This window comes from Prunus dulcis, chromosome 5 (genome assembly GCF_902201215.1).
Source record: "Prunus dulcis chromosome 5, ALMONDv2, whole genome shotgun sequence".
Lineage (NCBI taxonomy): Eukaryota > Viridiplantae > Streptophyta > Magnoliopsida > Rosales > Rosaceae > Prunus > Prunus dulcis.
In genome coordinates this window covers 16,509,050-16,522,962 of record NC_047654.1, presented here as the reverse complement: position 1 = coordinate 16,522,962, position 13,913 = coordinate 16,509,050, and the positions used below count along the sequence as shown (strand labels likewise).

Here is a 13,913-nt window from a genome sequence, read left to right as displayed (position 1 = left end):
CATTATTTATTAGATCTGTAATTGCATTTCAATCTCTTAACTCCCATTGTTACAAAATTTATCAATTTTGACTTCCCCTTCAAAGCATATTTTGGAGAGGACAAAACCTAATGAATCCGAACCCTTTTTATTTTTGATATTTTTTTGAAAGATTTTTTTTACATTTGGCTTCACGCCACTAACAAAATCGTACAAATTTCTTGAAAGAAAGAGATACAATTATAAATTTCCAAATGTATAGGATTAGATTATTTGTTGTCGGTGGACCCTACCTGACCTCGGGTCCACAATAACCATCCCTCGCTGAAATAAAAACTAAAAAAAGACTGCACAGATGGAAGCAAGCAGCAAACTTTTGAAGCCTCGATTTTTCACTTGCTCTGGAGTCTGGAGAGTGGTTTACAGGTTGTTAGTTGTTTGCAGCAAAATTGTGGAATGGCGAGTGTGCCGTCTCCGTCGTCTCCTCCAGCCTCACCGTCTTCTGCTTCCAGCTCCGACAACTCCGCCACTGAACCCATCTCTCACTCTCCTCCAAATCCACAGGTTCTATCACTCTCTCTCTCTCTACATATATAGATGTGTACACACACGCACACATATATATTTATATATGTATGCGCATGTTGCATGGTCGGTGTAATATTGATTTCTTATGGGTTCTTTCATTTCATCAATTTTTTTTATAAATATGTGCAAGGTTGATGCTGGGGTTAACAATGGGGTTCTCAATGTCGACGAGAAAAAGCCTGATATTTCTGCATATTTTGAGTGAGTCTTCTTTCCTTTCTTTTCTTTTTGCGAGTAATTCCCCTACCTGTTATGTTCATTGTTTTGAGAAATGTATTTGCAATTACCATGCCATTAATTCGCATATTATGAGTATTTTCCCTTGTTCTTTATTCTCTCTATAGTATTTGGAATATAATTTTCCCAATAACTAAAACTTTAATGAGCAAGATGAGATTTTGCTTACCGATGTGTGTATTTTATTGCTTTGGCCTCCTCGTAAGTTTGGTTTTTGATAGACACGTAGCAATAAAATCGAAAGGAAAGCATTTCTTGACATACTTTTTTGGCGAAGTGTCTATGAGTTGGTTTTCCAGGAAAAACAAATAAAGAGGGAATTAATTAAAGCAGTTGGATTCATTAAATTTCATTCCTTTTCCAATTTTTGCAGAGTCCTGAATTTTGAAATTGAGCTAGAATAAACTTCCCAAAAATTGAATAGATAGTAAAGGACCAGCGTAAACTCTGCAGAGAGAATATAAACCATGTTTTAGTTACAGATAATTGTGACCTAAATATTTATGAGAGATGGAACTATCTTATGTGGATTCTTCTTCAGAAAACCATGTTTGCATCATTTTGACATACATTCTCTGATTGAATTTAGTTACTTGTACATGGACACAGTAATTCAAGTTGTTTCATTTTTTTTTTTTAAAAAAAATTCAGTTGTGTGAAACTCTTCTCAAAATGTCTCATCTTCTGCCCTTCAGTATGCTCACATGTTTTAGAGCTTTCCTGAATATGTTTATTTGATTTTCATGAGTTACTGCTTTCCATATTTGGCATTTGAATTTCCGGGCCTTACACTTACACTTCTAAGTCTTCCTCTCTCCTTTGTATCTGCACTCACACAAACAGAAATGGTAATCTTTATTTACCATATATACCAGAACAAAGTTTTCTAGATGGATGTAAGTCAGCCTAATTGCAACTTCAGTAATGTAGCAGTCCATGGTGGTGGACGTTTAGCCATCTGAAGTCTTAGTCAACATAATTAACCACTTCATGGAAAGAAAGTACTATGATATGATACTCCTCTTAAATAAGACTGAAGAGGTTCCTTGGTTTACATAATCACACCCCAGTAATAGTATCCTCTGACCTCCAAAGCAGACACATGCCGAATGGGTTCACCCTACTCAAGGCAACTGGTTTCATTCCGACTGACTGATATTGTCAGCAGCCTTGGTCTCTCAGCTTATGCAGTTTTGTTTTGCTGCAGTTGGAGAGGTCAGACACCTTGTCTTACTCCCCCAATGGTAATAAGTAGAGGATTGTATATAATTCATAACATCTTAAAACTATCAAAGGTAAAAAGTTTCTCTTTATTAGAAGTTTATTTGGAAAGTCTTTGACCTATGCCCTTCCTTCTAGAATCAGTTATGCTTTTGTTGTAAACTTTGTCTGGGTCTATGCCAGAGACCTCTCTGTGTAGTTAGCTGATGTAGATGACATCATTTACCTCTCTTCCTTTTTCTTGAGAAAATGCGGAGTATATGTGAATTACATCTAATAGCTCACATTCCCATTACATGGTGCTTTTGTTGTTGTGAATGCATGAAATTGGTCATGGTTGGTGATGAGTTTTCATTACGCAAATTAGGTCTGTCTGTGATGCAGGAGCGCCCAAAAGGCTTACTGATGCCTTGTTGATCTACTAGTTATGGTCTTAGTCATTTAAAATCATGTGACATGTGAGTATTAAGTAATCTTAAGGGCTAGGATTAACAGGTTATTTTGTAACCAGTGGCTAGCTGGGATGCTAGGGCTGTTTTAACAATATCTTATTGTGAGTCTTTGTAATAAGATTTTTGACAGAATATGTATCGTCAGATTACAGAATTTCTTTTGGATCACTCTTGCCCTAGACATTCAGTTATCATTAGTACTGGTTTGCTCCTATTGGTGCCTTCTTCGGATTCTGTTTTTCTCTTGCTGCGAGCTTAGTGGAAAGTTTTTCTGCTGCTCCAGGATTTTATCTTTCATGCTTATAATCCATCTCAACTTCTCTTGTATGTTATATTACAAATTTGAACCAGAGGGTGGGCGATAAACTATGTCCTTTGTTTGTGTTAGTGATCTTCACAGTGCCAACCACATTGAAAAGTTCAAGAACTATGAAGCTGACTACAGTCGTTGGTTGACTGCAAAATACTTCTCAAAGAAGAATCTGTATGGAGGTGTGCAGCATTTTTTATTTTTTTAAATCTATGATGCGGAATACATTTTAAAACACAGCTTTTTATTATTGAATTGAAATGATGATGAAGGCAAGTCAGAGTTGTTCAAAATTAAAATTGCTTCATTCTTGCAGGCAACATCTTTGATGAAGATATGACAATCCAGGATGAGATTATTAAGTCAAGCAGGTACAATTATTGAAGCATGTGTTTTTTTGCCTGAAATATCGTATGTTTTTATTTTTCAGAATCTAATCATGTTGAGTTCCTCATTGTCTAGGTGGCCTTGTACCCGATCATATGCAGACCCAGTGCAGGGTTTTGAAGAACAGAGCAACAGCTGTTCAACTACTACTATAGCCGAGACCCCATCTAACATCTCAAATGGGAAGCACCTAGCAAAGAAGAACAGTTGATGATAGTCTTTGTCGATTTTCTAGGACCTACATATATCATATTTTGTACACAAATAAACGTGTTGAATGATGATGGGTGCTAACATATTACTGAATTACATGAACCCAACGTTTTAGAAATCTCTAATTCAGCTATTAGGAGTTTCTTATGCCAATTGATGTCTTTGCATCAGATGCCTGCCTGCCGTATTAATTTTATTGAGCAACGTATAGTTGGGATGCAAATCGTTGGCAAATAACATAATGACATTCAACATCGCCGAAGCATAAAATGACTTAGCAGAACAACTAAAAAGCACAATATTACATGCATACGGCCTTACCACAACTCAACTGAGAGATTTGTATTGCACCAGTTAAACTCATGTATCTTTGACTGTATTTACCTATATAAAGAAAGGGAAAAGAAAAGGGAAAATTGTATGCATCAATACTAGTGAAACCCTGTGCGGAATGAAGTTCCTCCATGTTTCATAGCAGAGATGTAATCATGGGGTACTGGAATCTTCGGCTCTAAGTCGATTGCCATTGGTGGTGGTGGTGGTGACATCTCCCACATTCCTCAGAGGTGTTATGAGATCGGCAAGGAGGATTTGGAGGGAAGAAACTCTCTCTTTCAATTGAGCATTCTCCTGGAGGATCTGCTGGTTGCCCTCTAACAGTTGGATGAGCTTCTCCGAGAGCTGGCGATTCGTAGCATGGAGCTGATCCACCTGATACTGCAGCTCTTCAATCTGCTTCTTCTTGCGCATCCGTGACCTTCTTGCAGACTCTCTGTTGGATATCATTCTCTTGAGCCTCCTTTCATAGTTAATGCTTTGCTCCCCTGCTTCATCAAAGGCAGTTTCATTGCTAAGAGAGGAGGTGTTTGGTGAGAAATCATGGATGTGAGAGAGGGCGAAGAACCTAGTGGGGCAAAGTGATATGGAATCCAGATTGTGAACTGGGTTTGGATGGGATTGAGTTGGGGTAGAATGACTAGTTAAGTAGTGGGGTCCCTTTGATTCATTTGGCTCCATCAAGGTGAAGAACTTTCAGGTGACTAGGAGGGGAAGAGAGACAGAAATTTCACCAGGGGTTTTAGTGTTTCAGAGAACAAGTACCATACTGAATTTATAATAAGCTTGTAGCAACTATCTATACACACACGCGCGCGTTTCTTGACATTCAAGTTTTGAGAAATTTGACTGGAAGGAACTGCGGTTTTGTTTATGAGATATGGCTCTAGCTAACTAGGGAGATTAATTGATGCAAGGACGCAAGCACATTAGCTTCTTGTCATATATTGTAATGTTGTTTAACTTTTTTCTTTTCTTTTTGTCTTTACATGAATTCATATCAACATCTCAAGGCAAGACCTGAAGAGAGGGATGCTAATTTCAGGAGATGCGTGCAGAACTATGAAAGAATTTAGAGTGGATGATCACATTAATTTGCATATTTTACATTACTTCCTTGGAACGTCTCGCCAAGAATGTGCTTAACAGAGAAATTAGGATTTGCTATAAATGCAGGAAAAGGCTAGTTCATGAAGACAAGTGATCTCATGAAATGGACAGATTGATCTTTCAACTGAAAGGTTTACAAGGTTTGTTTGTGTTGTTGTATGGATGACTCATACAAAAGTGAAAATATGACTTAAACTCTTACTTAAGCTTTTTTTGGTTGCTTCTGGGATTAATTTAGGTGATAAATACAAATAAATTCTCTTGATTGAGAAGCTCACACATTTACTTTAATGAATTCCAAGTTATTAAATGTCTTTTCCATGACATTTAAGGATGCAAAGCTATGCCTCTATCTCTATGTACAAAAATAAGCAACCTAGTTTAAGGACAAAGGAATTTGTAAAATATTTCTTTCATGAGTTTTGATGCAGAAATGCGTGAAAGTTATTAATAGGACACAAACAAACGTTTCCGGCAGAAAAAAGAAAAAAAACAAGGTACAAATGATGGGCATCATCAGCTTACTTTTGCTAAATTGGTTACATAAACATAAATTTTATTTGATTTTGTGGTTGAACACTTAATCCAATATATTGACTATCATTAACAAATGCTCAGTCTGCACAAGCAAGCACCAATTGTTGTGCTTTAATGCTTCCTTTATTTTTCCCAAATTGTCCCCTGAGAAAACATACAAGGAATGTAGCGGATAAAATCCCTATAATTTAGTAGCAGACAGTCATTCAAATTTTAATTTTACTCAATAATTTGATTTCAATGGATGTTGTTCTTTCTAACTTGTTCTTCTTTTTTTCTCCTCTTATCTTTTTGAGTGAGATGCAGGCTGAGTTCAACGCAAATATGCTTTTGCTTTTTCTACTGATGGAATTACTTTTTCCGTTTCCTATCAAAGAAAAAACATGTCCAGATGGGTAGTTTAGGCCTCCAAAATCTCAAGGATGAAAGAGCACACAAAAAATGAAACATATTATTACATTATATGCTTGACCTGACCATCATAAGGGAGGAATTCCCATAAAAAATGTTAACAATGATCAGAAATAATTAACATGAAAATCCAGCCATAAAACATTCTTATACTCTCATCAAAACAAACAAAGCATCCTGAATCATCTTATCCTCCATCTTTTAACCAAATAAAAGAGGTAAACACTTCGCCACAGCGATATCTACATTTTCAAAAACCTAACGCTGACTTTCAAAAAAAAACCTCATCATAATCAAAGCCAAGAGGATGCGCTTGGGTCCTTATGCCCTCGACAGAATGAGTTTGGGTCCTTCTGCCCTCATACGCAGCATCATCGGTAGGTAATTCATGTCGACAAACAGGACATGTATTTCTGATGCGCAGCCATGGCACAATGCAATCACCATGGTACCTATGTGCACAAGGCAGCTGCTTTGCTTGTTCCCCAATATTCATGTCATCCTTACAAACAGCGCAAAGTGCATTACTGTTGTCCACATCCTCCTGAGTCAAAACCACTGAGGGAAGATTTTCAACAACAGCGTTGGCAGCCGGAGGCCTGCCCGTTGATGCATTCTCATTCTCAGAGAATTGCCCAAACAACAAATCATACTCTGCAGTGTAGATATAATCATCATGATCTCCCCCATTGAACGGTTCAGCATCTGGGTTTGTCTCCCAATTATTGGCATTCAACAGAACTTCCCATTCTAAACTCTCCAAAGGTTCAATTCTCTCCACACTCACTTCCTCTTCAGGAGCAAATATTGTCGAAACTGAAACTGAGACCGATCCTGATTCAGTATGATCGGGATCAATAAACATGCTGAAGACCTCTCGCTCCTCACCGCCACTGTCAACTTCTTCCCACTCGAAATCTTCGTTATTTTCCCTGTGGTCTTCCAAAAGAAGCGAATCCCAACAAAGTGGGATGCTTGTATCATCATCACAGTCATCCGGAAGATGATACGCACTATGCTCATCCACAGAATTCAAATCAATCCCAATAACCCCATTCTCATCCTCCTCATCTGAATCGGACCCAAACCCAACGAGCCGCACACAATTCTCAAAAGCTTCAGCCCTACTTAAATTAGACGTTGCCTCACCAGATTCAGACCCAGAAACCCTCCTTCCCACGAAGAAATCGTCCTCGTCAGGATCATCAATACCATCACCATCCAAACAATGCCTAGAATCTAAGCCTGACCCTAACCCTAAACTTAAATCGAGGTCCAAACCACCTATACCCACATCGCAATCGCAATCGCAATTCCCCTCAATAACCCCAAAATTGAAATCATCGTTAAGAGCTTCAGAAACCGAAACGGAACGAACGGTTACCTGAGACTGCTCGACGCGTTGCTGGAAGAGATCCATGACGAAATTGACCTGGTTCTCGCGGTCCTCCAGCAAACCGGGGTTGGAAATGGAACTGGGCTCCGAGATGTCGTTGTTCCGAATGACGTGGATGGTAGATTGGTATTGGGAGAAGAGGTCGTCGCAGTCTTCGTCTTCGTCTTCGTCTTCGTGGACGGTGAGGATGTGGGCGCGGAGGGAGCGATCGGAGGGCGGGAATTCGAGATCGGAGGAGTAGAGGTCGAAGTCGTGGTGGGCCCAGTTGGGGAGGGGGTCTAGGGTTAAGGTTTGGTGAGGTTCGTCGTCTGGGTCGTGGAGGTGAAGGAAGGCGACCTCTGCCATTGACATGTAATTTTCTTCGGGTTCGGTTCTGGTATGCTTGGTGAATCGACCAAAATTTGAGGGTTTTAAAGTTTGTAATGTAGCAACAGTGAAATTACGGCCGAACCCCTCTTTCTTTGCAAAATAGACGTGTGTGGTTTGGATTTTTACCTTTTTTTTGTGTCCCCTCCCGAACGAGAGGGAGAAGTGTTTGGCTGTATGTCACTCACTGAATTCGCATATAAGATATTAACATGAATTTATTGCTGAGTTACAATAATAACCTGCTAACTTTGAAGGGGAAGATGCAAGTTAATTTAGCGCAAGCGAAAACAACGACAAAAATAGAAAATAGATGGATAAAAATATATTGGCTCTTCACACTAAGAATTCCAATTTCTGGAACTAAACTTCACTCAATATCTCCAATTTCAACTCCATCATGAATTAATTACATAAGGACATATCCGAAACAGTCAAGTTTTCTTATAACCATGGCCACATATTTTTTTCTTTTGGTCAACCATGGCCACATTTAATCTGCTTCTTGAATCAACCTAGGTTGGTTCATGATCGTTTTAGGTGGCCCATTCTGAGCCCACAACAATTTTAGGCCCAATAATTCTTACATTAAATGAAACGGGTATGTGAGGTCACAATTTTAATTAGTCCCAAATATATAGCACTTTAAGAAAATGATCTCACTTCAAAAAAAAAAAAAAAAGATCTATTTTTACTATTAAAAATAATAAAATAAAATAAAAATGAAGAATAGAGGCTCTGATGTTTACATAATTACATAGCACACACTAATGATGTGACGCATCCTTAATACATGCGATGCGACTCTATATAGAAAAAAGGAAAGAAAAAATTGAGAAATTCTTGTCTGGGTCGTATTACTTGAATGTTAATCCCAGATGGTATTAGCAAATCTCATCTCTAAGCTATGCATTCAAACTCCTTGTAATTAATTAGTGAACTGAGAGGACCTTACCTTACTTGATCAATTTCTTCATGAATGGATTAGATGCTCGTCGAGTTACTTCTGCCTTCTTCACTTTCTCTTGATCATTTGATGGGGCAGGTGATTGTGGCTGAGACGTTTCCCCTACCTTCTTCATGTCTCCTGCATTGTTCAACTTTGCACCATTTTTCCCCTCTGTAGTTTTTACCTTCCCAAGATCAGCCACCATTGCGGCTTGTTTTTCTTCTGTTTTCTCTATCCCAACTTTAGCTTCTTGTATTTTGGCTTTCTTTGTAAATAAGGGAGCCGACAGTTTTGATGATGATAATGGAATGTCATTCCCTGGCAACTTACTCTGCTCGGTAGAGAAAATTGTCTTGCTGGGTGCAATGTCATTCGTGATCGAGGATGCATTGCAGTTTGAGTTAAGCAAAGTGGTTTCAAAGGCTCTTTTACTTTCATTGAGCAACCTTTCCTGTTAGAATTTATAAGAGATCATAAGAAACTGCAGGATGAAAATGGAAACAGATTGGTTTCCAATGTGGCTAACTCTAAGTGGAGATATGCACAGTCATAGTTCGATATTGAAACCTTACCTCCAATATGTTATTGAACCTTTCAGCCAAGTTAGGGAGCTTCAGAACAGTAACAAGCTTAATTGCACCCCTTACTGATTTTTCCAGGGATAGAAGCTTCACAAGTTCAGTGGCTCTCACAAGCTTATCTCCTGAAATAACCACCACAAGCAAGCATTTCAATACTCACAACATTTTCCATTTTGTTGAATCAAGATTATAAAATTGATGTTGCATTGACTGTAAAAGACTCACCATTGCAGCAGGATGCAATAAGCTTTAAGATACATCTATCTTGAGCTGCTTCTGTATTGAAAGCTTCATCGTCAAGTGAAGTGGTGTCCAAACCAGCACCAGCCACTTCTATTTGCTTTTGAACCTGTAAAGTTACATTCATGTGATCATCTCAGCCACCGACCAGCAGTAAGCAGAACAGGCATAGAGCAGGACATAGAACAAGCTAAAAATTTGAAAAGTTTGCATGACAGACAATAAACTCTAGGAGGTGAGGATGAAAGGACGCACCTGTACGAGGTGCATGTTGTTTAGCATAAACTCATTTTCAAGAGCATCTGCTCCTAGATCAGAGGATGCTAGAGGAAATGAAAAGTTTAGCGGAGTGAGGACTGGTTTGGGTATCACCTGAAAAAGTAGGATGGTCAAGAAATGATTTACAAAGGAAAATTTTGAGAGGAAGGAGGTGGTGAGCCATCCCTACCTGCGGGTATAAGTCTGGACTTTTGCAAACTATACAAAACAATTTGCTTGCATTCAACCCAACCACCCAATAATTTTCATCTGACTTCTCTTTACTAGCACTGCATAATAGATTTTTGTTATAAATCAAGTGACAGAATCCAATATCAGAAGATTTTTATTTAGAGAAGCATTCTATATATGTTCTTTATCAGAGGAATCTTGAACCTGAAGAGTGGGAGCCAACTGCCACCATATTGGCTTGTAAAAACTCTGAGCACACCCTATCAAATAAAATGATAGAGACTTTATATCCAATTTCAAGAGCAGTTTTTAACTCGTAGTAATAGAATTACTTTAAAATAGAGTGAAAGTACCTTGGAATCATAGGAGCTTAATTGCCCTTCTTCACTAAACCCAAACCATGTTAGATGTGAACCAGGAGTCAAAGGCAGACGTCCTCTAAGAGGCTGGCTCCCATTAGTTATGTTAAGCACTCTATATTCAAGCATCTGCATGTTCAGAAGAAAAAGTAATTCATTTCAGCACATAAAATAGTACGAGATAACAAGTTAAACCATCAGCCAGCACATATGTATCTTCCTACTGGAGTGAGTGGGTGACAGCTCTTTAACAAGAGGAAAATTGATCGATTTTATTAGAACTTATGTCAATAGTATCAACACGCACTTCTGGACTTATAGTGTTCGAATTTTATAAATCCACATTTCTTAAGTTTAAAAAGATGAATAGGACATATCAGCACCCGAATATAATATGGGCAATCACTTGAAAGTCAGACCTGCTCATCTGAGGGAAGACATTCAGAAGCATGAGTGACAATAGCAAGCTCATCCATGAAGCCTGATGCAGTCACCACAGGTCCATCAAGGGAGAGAACATGTCTCTGCAATGAAATGCTTTCAGAAAAACAGACATCTCCAGAAACTAACCTCAATACCATCAACCATTTAGAGTAACTTAAAATCAAAAGTGATTGATGAACGAATTTACATTTAAGAATGTATTCAGGAAGGCAAGAATCATATCCATTAAAATCCGATTGCTCCAAAACTAAAAATAACTGAAGTCAACATACCTGCAAACCACCATCAGTGAAAATGCGGAGGAAGTTAAGACTCGTAATTGCTGCTACCCAAGCTGTACCAAGTGCCACAACCTTCACTTCTTCCCCTTCCAATCGCATAGACCACTGGGTTTGCATCACACATCAAAGTCAGCATATACTAAAGTTCTCATATTCATCATGCATAGGAAGTTACGATATTTAGAGTGTGCATGTATAAATCACCACACCATATGGCATGAATGCATAAATTTTAAAAGGCAACAATCTAACCTCACTATTATTTGCCCAGCTCCTAAATGGCCGATACATGAGAGTACTCATGTTTTTTTCACCCTTGGAGGGATTTGCAAAAACACTTCCATTCTCATTTAGTGAAGCCATGGTAAAACCGAAATGGTCGTTCATTGATGGAACTCTTGGTCCTCGGCTTGTATCATGAAAATCAATCTGTATCCAAGACACACTAAAATGTCAGTATGATATAAAGGCACTCCTGGCTAACAAAAACAATTCTATCTGCACTCCTGGCTAACAAAAACAATTCTATCTTGAAGTCTGTGTGTGTGGAGGGTGGAGAGAGGAAGAGGAAGAGGAAGAGGATAAGGTAGAGGGAGAGGGTTTGGTCAACTTAAGGCATAGTTTACCTCAATATGGGAGAAACCGTCATGTTCAATTGTAGTTATAGCTCCAAGCATGTTATAGCACAAAAAGCGCCTTTTCCCAGGCTGCAAAGGAGTGGCGCCTGGCTGGAAGGCCACCTGCATTTTTGGTCTAACAGATGTCAATTTGCTGCTTACTCCCCCTTTCCCATTATCAGCACTTTCACTATGTTTACGGCGTGCTTTTTTATGGGACTCAACTTTTGGGAGCAAGCTCAAGTCATCAAAACCGTCCTCTTCTAAATCATTGTCGTATGCAGAGTGCTTGTGTAGTCTCTTCCTGCTAGGTGGTTCAGATTCCCCATGGCTATCTTCACCAAGATCACTTAAACTACCAGAAGTGCTAAGCTCCTCACCCTCCTCTTCGTCAAACAAAAGCAGACCATTGCTGTTATTTAATTTTTGATTGGGAACATCTTCAGTGGGAGACTTCATTGATGAAGGAGTCACCGATTCCCACACACCATACTTGCCCGTACAATCAATAACAGCCAGTGCGTTGCCAATTGGCTTCCACGCCAAGCAGCATATTCTCTCATCAAACTTATGCCTGTCAATGTCCTGTTTCTGATCGACATCCCAGATGAGAACCTGCATATCCAAACCAGAGGTGGCCATGTATTTTCCATTAGGCGACCAAGCCAAGAAACAAATAGGCTGTGTGTGGTCACCTCTCAATGAAAACAGCTTCTCAGCTGTGTCTCTATCGTACACCACCACATCGTTTCTCAACCCCGGCACAGCTAATTTGTTTCCATCAGGACTCCAGCTGAGTACGTTCATGATGGAACGGTCGAAACCAGAGTTAGGAGCTATCCCTTTAAGGGTATGCAATGTGGTTCCAGATTGAAGTTCCCAGTATATTACAGTCCCAGTTGAATCAATAGAAGCCAAGTATTCACTGTGGGGATCAAAAGCTAAGCCAGTCACAGATCCTTTGTGTCCTTTGAGAACTCTTGAAATTGAACCATCAACTGTGTTAATAAGCTTAATGCCCTCATCATCACCAGCAGCGGCCAACAAAGTCCCTGATTTGTTAAACGCAAGGGCGCGTATTGGCAGCGTGAATCTGGTAATATTAGTCTGAAACTCTCCACCTAGCAAAGTTGATTTACAAAATTAATCAAACCATAAGTTATTTTTTCCCCGAAATCAAACTGGAAGTTCAAACAAGCATAATTCAAAAGATTATTAGACATGGCAACAATTCGCAAGGCCCAATCAATAATTGAATTTGTAATGACATGCGTAACCAGGTAATGAATAGACATTCACATCCAGGAGTTTACACTGACAAATTCATAACCATAATATGCTTTTGCAATTATAAAACCTCTAATTCTCTAAACACATGCAAGCATTCAGTTTCTTTTTCAGAGATCCAAACACTAGTGAGTTTTAAAATTCAATAATTCCTTCCAATTCCTGCATTTCACACATCACATTGACAAAATCTAATATTACTCAATTTCAAACCCAGAGAATCAAACCGATGCAAGAAACCCCAATTTCTACAAAACCCCAAAAAAAAACGAAAATCATGAGAAATGGGGTGAAGATAGTGACCAGGAAACTTGTAGAGCTTGACGGAGTGGTCTTCGGACCCAGAGGCGAGGCAGGTGGAGTTGGGGCTGAGAGCTAGGGCAGTAACGCCGTCTCGGTGGTGCTGGAGGAGCTTCGGAGGACTGGAGGGGAGAAGAGAGTCGTGGATGGCGATTGTGGGGTCGGCGGAGGAGGCCGTCACGACGTGGTAGGCTTGCTGGTCCCACAATACCGAGCAGAACGACCGGCGGCCGTTGCTGCTCGTGGCCTTGTGGGCCTCTCGGAGCTTCAGCGATCGGACCTTCATGGCTCGGCGGCTCCAAGGAAACCTGGATTTGGTTTTTATGGCTTTCCGGGTTTGTTTGTTGTTTAAATTGTTTTGTTTTTTGTTTAGATTTTTTTCTTGTTTATATGGTAAACTAATTGAGAGAGAAAATCAGTGTGGGTTTTGGCGGGAAATGGGGGTTTGGATTTGGCGGGTAAGACTGAATATTTTGCTGGTGTTGTGGGCTTCTACTGGGCTTTGGAACTTTGTAGAGATTAATATGGGGCTCACTTTTCCTTTCTCAAATTATCAGGACAAGTGATTGGATCTTGCTAAGGGTGTTAGGCCCACCACCCAAATGCAAGTTTTTTCATCTTCAATTTTATACCCACAGTTTTTAAATTTGACCAAATTACACCATCCCTCAACTTCACCATTAGATTTTCTTTTAAATTGATGATGTGGCAAGTGTGGTACCCACTTTAATGCTAATGTGTGATAATAAAAAAAACATTAAAAAAAGGAATACTAACATTGTTATTATAAATATAAATAATAAAAAAGAAAATATAGATTTCTTTTCCGCATATGTGGAGTAGGCTAAGTTTGAACTCCGTC

General features: G+C 39.2%; 4 protein-coding genes across 5 annotated transcripts; 1 reads left to right on the top strand and 3 right to left on the bottom strand.

The window, feature by feature from the left end:
- The first annotated feature begins 327 nt into the window (after positions 1-327).
- On the top strand, positions 328-3,557 carry LOC117627936. 2 transcript variants are annotated; one of them, XM_034360256.1, is made up of 5 exons: positions 328-543; positions 698-768; positions 2,878-2,969; positions 3,104-3,158; positions 3,250-3,540. In XM_034360256.1, the coding sequence occupies exons 1-5, from the start codon at positions 436-438 to the stop codon at positions 3,383-3,385; spliced, it is 462 nt and encodes a 153-aa protein (XP_034216147.1). In that variant the 5' UTR covers positions 328-435; the 3' UTR covers positions 3,386-3,540. The 2 variants fall into 2 exon arrangements, with proteins under 2 accessions (XP_034216147.1, XP_034216146.1); XM_034360255.1 differs by having other exon boundaries at positions 330-543; positions 2,866-2,969; positions 3,250-3,557.
- On the bottom strand, positions 3,546-4,660 carry LOC117627935 (basic leucine zipper 43). The gene has a single exon (XM_034360254.1). The coding sequence runs from the start codon at positions 4,402-4,404 to the stop codon at positions 3,874-3,876; it is 531 nt and encodes a 176-aa protein (XP_034216145.1). The 5' UTR covers positions 4,405-4,660; the 3' UTR covers positions 3,546-3,873.
- Positions 4,661-5,812: 1,152 nt separating this feature from the next.
- LOC117628836 lies at positions 5,813-7,651 on the bottom strand. The gene has a single exon (XM_034361370.1). It carries the CDS (start codon positions 7,526-7,528, stop codon positions 6,053-6,055), a length of 1,476 nt encoding a protein of 491 aa, XP_034217261.1. The 5' UTR covers positions 7,529-7,651; the 3' UTR covers positions 5,813-6,052.
- A 606-nt stretch (positions 7,652-8,257) lies between these two features.
- LOC117627870 (WD repeat and HMG-box DNA-binding protein 1) lies at positions 8,258-13,392 on the bottom strand. Its single transcript, XM_034360139.1, has 12 exons — positions 13,055-13,392; positions 11,474-12,585; positions 11,100-11,276; positions 10,839-10,952; positions 10,542-10,646; positions 10,117-10,251; positions 9,968-10,023; positions 9,762-9,861; positions 9,569-9,685; positions 9,299-9,422; positions 9,065-9,195; positions 8,258-8,943 (listed from the first exon to the last, which is right to left on the bottom strand). Exons 1-12 carry the CDS (start codon positions 13,335-13,337, stop codon positions 8,500-8,502), a joined length of 2,898 nt encoding a protein of 965 aa, XP_034216030.1. The 5' UTR covers positions 13,338-13,392; the 3' UTR covers positions 8,258-8,499.
- Positions 13,393-13,913: the final 521 nt, after the last annotated feature.